The following is a 9905-nucleotide window of genomic DNA, read 5'->3' on the forward strand; positions in this document are numbered from 1 at the left end:
AATTTTTTTTTTTTTTTTTTTTTTGGGTGGTGGTGGCTGGCCATTATGGGGATCTGAACCGGTGACCTCGGCTGCGCTCTGACCCACTGAGCTAACCAGCCAGCCCTGTGGGTGTCATTAAGTTAAGATGAGGTCATACTGGAGTAGGTGGGCCCTACTCCAATATAACTGGGATCCTTATAAGAAGATATCGTGTGAAGACGGAGACAGGGAAATGCCATGTGACAACAGAGGCTGAGATTAGAGTGATGCATCCATGAGCCAAGCAACACCAAGGGCTGCCGGTGTCATCAGAAGCTAGGAGACAGGCACGGGACGGATTCAGCCTCCAGAGGAACCAATCCTGCTGACACCTTGATTTTGGACTTCTGGCCTGGAGAACTGTGAGAGAATACATTTCTGTTGTTGTAAGCCACCCATTCTGTGGTTACAGCAGCCCTGGGAAGCAAATCCAGCAGGTGACTGCTTCTCTCCCCACCCTGGACTGGCAGCATCATCACCTGTGAGCTCTCAGGCCCCACCCTAGACCTCCTAAAGCAGGATCTCCCTGTGACACCACCCCAGGTAGTTTGTATGTGGAGAAGCTCTGAGCTATGCAAAGGGAAGATGGTGGGATGATACTCCCCAATCCAAATGCATTATTATTTTTCATCCAAGTTGGCATTTACTGAACACTTGCTGCCCACCAAGCAGTATCCCAAGCCCTTTATGTGCATCATTATCCTCATGTAACTTTCCCAGCAGCTCCACGAGGTCAGTACCAATGTGTATGGCCCCGCAGGTGTGCCCTGCGCTACTTTGAGGAACATGCTTCTCACGGACTATGATTGAATGGTGCCCCCTGGGGTTGTGCAGCACACAGCTCTGACTCATCCCATTTTACAGATGAGGAAACTGGCGCACAGAGAGGTTAAGCCACTTGCCCGAGATCACACAGGTCCTGGAGCTGGGGCTTGAATCTGGACAACTGGCAAGTTCAGAGTCAGAACTTGTACCTGGTATCCTCCACTCACTGCTGCCCGCTCTGCTGCCTTCTTTCTAAAGGACAGCCAGTGAAGTAGGGTCTCTCTTTTCCCCATTTCTGTCTTTTTTAAAAATTGGGGTCAAATATACAAAACATAAAATTGACCATTTAAATTATTTTAAAGTGCATAGTTCAACGGCATGTGTGACATTCATACTGTTGTGCAAGCTTTACCACTAATTTCAGAACATTTTCGTCACCCCAAAAGGAAACTCTGCATCCACTCAGCAGTTAGTCTCCATTCCTCTGTCCCTCCAGCCTGTGATGTCTGCTTTCTGTTTCTATAGATTTGCCTGTTCTGCACATTTCATATAAATGGAATCATATAACACCCTTTTGTGTCCATCTGTTTTTGCTTAGCATAATATTTTCAGGGTTCAACCATATCGTAGTATCAGCACTTCATTCCTTTTTTTACTTTATTTTATTTTTTTAAAAAGATGACCGGTAAGGGGATCTTAACCCTTGACTTGGTGTTGTCAGCACCACGCTCTCCAAGTGAGCCAATCGGCCATCCCCTATATAAGATCCAAACCTGTGGCCTTGGTGTTATCAGTACCACACTCTCCCAAGTGAGCCACGGGCCAGCCCTCTTTTATTTTTATTGTAAAATATGCGCAACATAAAATTGACCATTTTAACCATTTTCAAGTGTATGGTTCAGTGGCATTAATTACATTCACATTGCTGTGCAGCCGTCACCACCATCAGTCTTCAGAAGTTTTTCATCATCCAAAATTGAAACTCTACCCATTAGACACTAACTCCCCACCCCTAGTGCTTGGTAACCACCATTCCACTTTCTGTTCGTATGACTGGCTATTCTGGGTACCTCATATAAGTGGAATCATGCAATATCTGTCCTTTTGTGCCTGGTCTCTTTCACTTTGAATCATGTTTTCAAGATTTGTCCAATTGTAGCATGTGTCAGAATTTCAGTCCTTTTTATGGCTGAATAATAGCCTAGCGTATGGACAGACTGCATTTTTGTTAGTTGGTGGACATTTGGGATCTTTCCACTTTTGGCAGTTGTGAATAGTTCTGCTATGAATATTTATGTACAGGTTTTTTTTTTTTCTTTTTTTCTTTCGAATACCTGATTCTTTTGGGCCATTTATTTGAAACTCTGGAGCTTTAGCTGAAAGATCTGGTCCCCAAGTCTGGCAGCATGGGGGAGTGGATGAAGGGGCTGTCTCTGGGCTGTGCTGTGAATCCACCTGGATGCCGACTCTTCTGCAGCCGGGAGGTAGAAGGTTAGGATCCGCACACGGACCAGCCCGGGCCGAGCATCCAGGGGCCCACCGACTTGTCCCCGTGGGCTCACAGTTCCATTCTGACGCCAAGCAGACTCAGACTCTGAAGTTGGGATGTCTCTTTAAAAAGAAATAAAGAACAGAAACAAGAGGGAAAAACTGTGGTGACCAGAGGGAAGTCTGTTTTTTAAATTTACTTCCACACGCAAACCTCCATCGTGCTGACCTTTGGATGGAAACTGTGAGCACTTAGCAGTGAGCATCTGCTCAGACATCCCGACAGTCCAAACCCCTGCCTGGCCTGGGCTCAAGTGCCGGAGGAGTGGGAGGACATGCTGGCTTTTGAAGCAAGAAACCGGAATCGGAAGGATAATGGAGTTAACGTTGCATCTGGGTCATTCTAGAGAAGAAAAATCAGATTCGGCTCAGATGGCTCATCCCCTGGGTTAGTGCAGGTCCCAAGAGGTTCTGAAGGGTTTGTAGGGACCTCTGCTTTTTTAGGCTTGGGTTCCTTAAGTCCCTTTCTGCTTTATTCCTGGAACTGAGTTTATCTTGGACATGGAATAGGGGAGGGCTGCTCAGTTGTCACATGCATACGAATTACCTGGGGGTCTTGTTAAAATGAAGCTTCTGGCTCAGGAGGTCTGGGAAGTGGCTGCAGATCCTGCTTTTCTAACAAGCTCCCACGGGACATGTGGAGGAGCTATTGGATGAGAAGTGACTGAGCATGGACAACCTCCCTTCACTTCCTGAGCAAACGTCATCTCAGCTGTCTCCCCGTGGCACGTTGGGTGCCCCTTCCTCCCAGCCTTTGTGGTGGCATGCCATTGTTAGCAGAGAAGCCACCTGGGTGTGAGTGGGTGTCGGGACTGAAAAAAATAGATAGCAACACCCTACTCATTTTTAACAATGGGGAAAAACATCAGTCGAACAAAGGACATCCAAAAAGAGCATCACTGATCAAGGGTTTTTCTCTTCCTTCCATTCTCAAAAATCTTGACCATTGATGAGTCAAACAGTGAGTAGAAGACTTACTCTTCAGGACTCCCTCTGGTCTGGCATCGTAGGTACTTTATTTCCCAGAAGCCTCAGACATCTGAGTTAAATGTTATTCTCCCATTGTACAGATGGGTAAGGTGAGGCTCACAGTGATTTAGTGCATTGTCTGGGGCTGATACCCAGCAAGGATGGAGCAGGAATGTGGACCCAAGCTCTCTGGCTTTCACTGCACCAGACTGTCCAGGTGGGGGTGGGCTGGGCATTTGTACTCCGTACAGGGGTGGCCGGTTTTTAGCAAAGGAACTGGTAAGCCCAGATGACAGGACCTGCTTTCTGGAATTTTCTTTATGCATCCAGCTGTCATGGCCAGTTACTCAATTGGGGATTTTTAGGTCTGAATTTTTTTTTTGACCACAGATGAGCCACTAGGCACCCAGAATATCAACCCATGGACTTGGTTTATTCTGAAGGGCCTCTTGCCTCAATGCAAAGTGGAGGCTGCTTCTGAAGACTTTTTTGTTTTTCTACCTTTTAATTCAAATTTACAGAAAAAGTACAGAGAACAAGGAACCTGATTTTCTCATTAACCCATAAATAGCACAAGGTCGGCCTAATTTATCTTCCTCCCCCTTCCCTCCCCACCCCCAGATTATTTTGAAGCGCATTTTAGACATCATCTGAGATGCTTTTTATAGTGACAAAGTAAACTGAGGAGAGAGCCTTCCCTCAGACCTTTGCCACCCAGAGAAGCAGAAAGCTTTCCAGTGTCTGAAGGATGACAGCGAATTTAAATCTGATGTTTGATGAAGAATTCAAGCTGCAGACACTCTTAAAAAACTAGAGTGCAGTTTTCAAAGTAATTGAAACAAATGGAGGGCATCTTTTAAAGATATTGTTAGATCACTGCTGAATTTAGGATGTGCAGATCCCCATATCAGCCAGCCAGCAAAACAAACAAACAAAAAACAGTAGAAATTTAGGATGCAATATCAACATTTTTGCCTCAAATCAAACCTGCTTTAGAAGTTTGTGGAAGGGGATTTATGTGCCTGTGGACGTTGTCCCTCTCCCTGGTTTATTTTATCTCCTTTTCCAGACAGAGCCCCCCGCCCTCCAACCTGTGTCCATTCATTAACTTTTACAATCTTTGGCTCTGTTTTTGTGTTTTGTTTTGTTTTGTTTTTCACAGCTGGCTGGTACAGGAATCCGAACTCGTGACCTTGGTGTTATTTGACTGTTTTTTAGAGCAGTTTTAAGTTTACAGAAAAATTGAGCTGAAAATACAGAGTTCCCATAAGCCCCTCCCCACCCCTCAATTTTCTGTTATTAACGTTGTGCATCAGTGTGGTACATTTGTTACAACTGATGAACCAATACATTATTATTAACTCAAGTTTGTAGTTTACATAAGGGCTCACTCTTGGTGCTGTACATTCTGTGGGTTTGGACCCATGTGTGATGACATGTAACCAGTTTCACTGTCCTAAAAACCCTCTATTCATCCCTCTCTTCACCCCCCTTGAACCCCTGGCAAGCACTGAGTTTTTTAGTCGCCATCATTTGCCTTTTCCAGAATGTTGTGCAGTTGGAACCACCCAGTGCAGAGCCTTTTCAGGCTGGCTTCTTTCACCTGGCAATATGCATTCGAGATTCCTCCCTGCCTTTTTGTGGCTTGGTCGCTCATTTCTTTTTAGCACTGAATAACGTTCCCATGTTGGAGGAGCCACAGTTTATCCATTCTTGTTGAAGGACTGCTTGGTTGCTTCTGAGTTTTGGTGATGGTGCATAAAGCTGCTATAAACATTTGTGTGTTGCTTTTTGTGCAGATATAAATTTTCAGCTCCTTTGGGTAAATACTGAGAGTGGGATTGCTGGATTGTATCACACATATACTTTTTGGAGTGACTTGCAATGATCCGTCTTTGGTCAGTGGCTTTTTGAACAGGTAATTTTGTTGTTGAGGTTGTAGGGGCCAAAGGAAGACTTCTCTTTCAACCCCATGAAGGTTCTCTGAAAAATCAACCAATACACAGAGATTAATATAAAGAAAGGGCATAACAAATTTTATTATTTAATGTGCTGGGAGGAGGTAATGCAAGGGGGAGCTTATATGCCTCTCTTCATAGGGAAAGGGGTGATGGGGGTGTAGGGGTAAATGATTTTTAGGGAAACTCAATGGGTCTGGAGAACACACAATGGCCTGGGACAAAGTCTATTTGCCCCACAGACAATGACTAGTAAATGATTCTCTTCAAAATACAGAATGGGACCAAAATAGAAGACAAAGGTCTGTCACAAAAGTTTGTCCAGGTGCCTCAACAGATTCCAGTCTTCCTTCCTGTGATACGAGTTAAGTTAATGAAGACTCAGGGAAAGGACCAGAGCTTAGGCAGATGAGGGAACAGCTGCTCCTGTGCTTTGGAGAGTGACAGAGGATGGAGAGACCCAGAGGCGGCTGCTTTATCCCAGCATGCCAAAGCATCATATTTTGGGGTAACAGCCTCTGAGCCCCAACAAGGTGTAGCATACAGAAAGTGCACTAATTGTAAGGGTATGGTTTGATGAATTTTTATGCGCATTTGAGATGAAGATACAGAGCATCCCCAGCACCCACAGAGCACCCTTGTGCCCAGTCTCAGTCACTTCCCACATCACCCAACCCCAGAGATAACACTATCCTAACTTCTAGCACAATCCTTGTGTCTGCCAGTCAGGCAGCGATCACCACACAGCTTTTGAAAGCAGATTGTTTTTGGCAGATGCTAGCAGTTAGGGGCAGTTTGTTTCATTTTGGTTTGCGGAGCCTAATTTCATCACCAAATTGTTCTCGCTGGTCTGGAGCAGGGGGTGGCACACTTTCTGGGTAAATATTTTTGGCTTTGCAGGCCCACGACTGAGTGCGTGTGGCTGTGTTCCAATAAAACTTCATTTATAAAAACAGGTGGTGGGCCAGATTTGGCCTTTGCAGTGCAGTTAGCTGAACCCAGTGGTGTGGATTGAATGTGTTCCCCAAAGGTTCATGTACTGGAAACTTAATCCCCACTGTGACAGTGTTAAGAGGGTGAGAAATTCTATTGTGGTCATTGAAAGGTGGGGCCTTTAGGAGGTGATTGGATTGTAAGGACTGTACCCTTGTGAATGGGTTGATCCATTCATGAAGTAACGGGCGTGGTTCTGATGGCTTCGTAAGGAGAGCCAGTGAGAAGCTTAGCTCTCTTACTCAAGCCATTTGCCATGTGACACCCTGCCACAGCCAGGTATTTTGTTAGAAGCAACAGAAAGCGGACTAATACACCGAGTATACGGCTGTGCTTTTCCTGTGTAAAATTCGTGTCCAGGTCCTACCCCACATCTGAGTCTGTGTGTCCTGTGCACAGCGTAGGACCTCTTCAGGTGATTTTCATGCACATTCTACGTTGAGAACCTACTGTGCTTCCGTCCAGGGAGGAAGACAGCAGGAGTCCCAGGCCCCAGACTGTGAAAATGAATTTACCAATAGAGGAAACTTGAACAAAAGTCCACCAAGTTTCTCCTCACCTTGACAACATTTTAATCGTAATTTCATTCCCCCCTTTCAACATCAGTGGCATTTTCTCTCTTCCTTGAGATAACAGGCTTTCCTGGACAGTGGACAGAGAAGCACTGGACGCAGAGTAGAAAATACCACCTCTTACAGTTGAGCATGAAGAAGGTTCATCTGGGGGAATATGGGGAGATCAGGAGTCTTGGGGGATCCCCACAGAGATGAAAAGCAGGGCCCTCAGGAGTGAGAGAGAGAAAGTTGTGGTCAGATGGGGAATTTTGCAGTTTGGCTGCTAGGGGGTAGAACCATTTCGTGTGATGCTGGGGGCTGCGATGGTGACAGCTGTTCACAATCACTGAGCATGGGATGTGTTTTAAGACATTCTGTGTACCATGCTCCCTTGACCTTTTCAATCTCCTAGGACATGGCTCTTGTTGGCATTCCCATTTTATAGAAGGGGAGACCGAAGCATCAAGAGGTTACATGGGGTAGGGAAGGCCATGGAGCTACTCAGTGGTCGGAGCCAGGATGGAGACCCTGGCAGTCTGGTGCCCAAGCCCATGTGGCTCATAACCCCTGGGCCGATGGCCGCTCGGGGCAACCTCCTAGGTGAGTGCGTGGGAGGGTGGAGTTAGAAACCAGCAACACTGAGCAAACTCCCGATGTGGACCGGATGAGGATTTGGAAGGTGCTGAGAGAGCCACCTACATAAAACAGGATTAAAGCAATATTTGAAAATGCAAGGACATCCTATTCTACTTGCTTTGGGTTTTGTTTGAATAATAATAAATAATAATAATAATAATAATAATAATAATAATACCTTCCGTTATGAATTAAGGAAACCGTTTAACAGGACCTAGCTAAGTAGAAGCTTTCAGCAACTGGAATTTTTCCTACATTTTATGTCAGGAAAACCACAGCCAAACAGACAAAAAGTGGGTGGGCAGACGATTTATTCAAACACATTTAACTTCCAGGTTTTATCCTGGGTCAGTGTACATTTGGGCAACTCTCTGACATCTTTTAAGATTTCTCTATGTATTTTTAACATCTATATTGTTTTACATCTACGTCGTTCTACAAAGAGGACAGATGTTCCCAGTGATCCTAATTGACTCGATTACAAGGTTCCACACAACCAGTAGATTTGCCGAGAATCTTAAATGCTAGGTGCTATTGTGGATATAAAAATATCTCCTTACACATGGTCTCTGACCTTAACTTTCAGTCATTGGAAGAGGATTCATGTATCTTCAGGGGCAAGGGACAGCATCGTATTAAGACAGTTAGTTGAAAAATTCCCAATAAGATTTAAGGCAACAAGGGTATAAGAGACTCCCAGGAGTCTTATCTTCTGGAACATTCCAGGCACAGATGAAAACGGTTCTGTAGAACAGCCGGTGCTTTGCCACAGTCCCTTTTCCTTCCTTCGGGGCATCAGGAGTAAATGCAAAAAAGTCACGATTATTTCTGCTTCTGAATCTTAGTTACTGTTCCCTTGGGAGTCAGAAACCCGGCAGTTGTATAGGAGGTTCCAGCTTGCTTATTGTGACCCCGTTTCTTCTTGGGGAGAACATGCAGGCTCTCTCCCCCTGTAGTTCTGCCTTCCACATCTCTGGCCACCCTATTCTGTCTCTCATTTTAAAAAGCCCACGATATTTTGCAACTCTGATCCAGAGGTTGCAAGCTGACAGCTTGCAGGCTGGTAAGAAACATAGCCTGCAATGTCCAAATAATCTGTTGGCATCATTTAAAAATCAGCCACTGCAAGTCTGGATTTCTGTCTGCCTGTGAAAATATCAGACCTGGGGGAACTGGGTCTGTGTGCACAGTTGCCTGGAGCAGGGAAGAGTCGCCTCCTCTCCTGGGAGACCTGTCCTCCCTCCCTACTTGTCCCTAGCACTGAGGTGGGGTTTTAATTGCCATCCATCTTTGGGCTTACTTTGTTGCTTTCTTGATCGTGGTTGCGTCTTGTTCTCTACCTGTGAGCACTATAGAAATTGGGATATCACACAAAGAAATGGTGCCACTCACTATTGAGCAATGACAAGTTGGACCTGCCATTCACAGGTCACCATCATTTCCCTCTGTCCAGGAACATGCACTCCCCGATGGCATGAGACTTCTCCTCGTGGGCTGCTCATGTGCTGTGGGCTCAGTTGGGAATAACCCAACCTTTACCTTTAGGGAACTGGTCATTGTCGTTGCTAAGTGGGAAGGCAGGGATTGTGATCGCTGTCACATTTCACTTCAAAGGTGATCTGGTTTCGAAGAGGGCGAGTGATATTTTGAGTCAAATTAGGGGAAAGTACTGGATTCTTCGAGGGTGAGAAAAAAATTGCTAACCTAATAGTGTCTGTTTCGGGACGGCTAACTTAGCCATGTGTCCTCAGGGCTGCAGCATGGCTGAGTTTCAACTTGAAATGTACCATAGAGAACATTCCACTGAGCACTGCCAGTGCCCAGGAAAGCATGAAACAGTGGTGTGGGAGCAGTGACTGCCCTTCTGGCTCTTTCCTAGACACCCCCTGGCCACCTTTTTCCACCTGTTTTTCCGAGTGAGCGCCATTGTCACCTATGTGTGCTGTGACTGGTTCAGCAGGAGCTTTGTGGGCTGCTTTGTCACTGTGCTTCTCCTGCTGTCCTTCGACTTCTGGTCTGTGAAGGTAAGGCCCCTTTCCCCTGTGATGTCACCATTCCCGAAGCATGTGGGCTTTGCTCCCAGATGGTGGCATTCCCGATACGTGTGGGACCAAGATGTACTTTTGGTTTAAACTGCTGATACATACGAGTTAAGAGTACTGAGCCAGCGTCACTCAAAGTTAGAGGAGGAAAAGTGCATTGTTTACTTTACTGTTTAATAAATGGCTCTGGATATCATTGTCAAGGCTGCACATAGGTACATAGTGAGGGTGACAACCCCACACAACTTTGGAGTTTTCATTAAATTTACATATGATATAATATAATATATATAAGTGATATATTTAAAACACATAGTATGAAAAATATACATTTAAAACATATATAGTATGAATATATATATATGGGGGAGAGTCTGTCACATTTTTTTTTTTTTTTTTTTTTTTTTTTTTTTTTTTTT

General features: G+C 45.1%; 1 protein-coding gene across 1 annotated transcript in view; it reads left to right on the plus strand.

Annotated features, from left to right (window-relative positions):
* The window catches only part of TVP23A (trans-golgi network vesicle protein 23 homolog A (S. cerevisiae)), a 35618-nt gene that overhangs the window by 21048 nt on the left and 4665 nt on the right, over window positions 1-9905 (plus strand). The window contains exon 3 of the mRNA XM_008593777.1: window positions 9324-9468. Within this exon, the coding sequence (XP_008591999.1) occupies window positions 9324-9468 (145 nt within the window). The remainder of the gene's footprint in view (window positions 1-9323; window positions 9469-9905) is intronic.

Source organism: Galeopterus variegatus, unplaced genomic scaffold (assembly GCF_000696425.1).
Source record: "Galeopterus variegatus unplaced genomic scaffold, G_variegatus-3.0.2 Scaffold161, whole genome shotgun sequence".
NCBI classification, from domain to species: domain Eukaryota; kingdom Metazoa; phylum Chordata; class Mammalia; order Dermoptera; family Cynocephalidae; genus Galeopterus; species Galeopterus variegatus.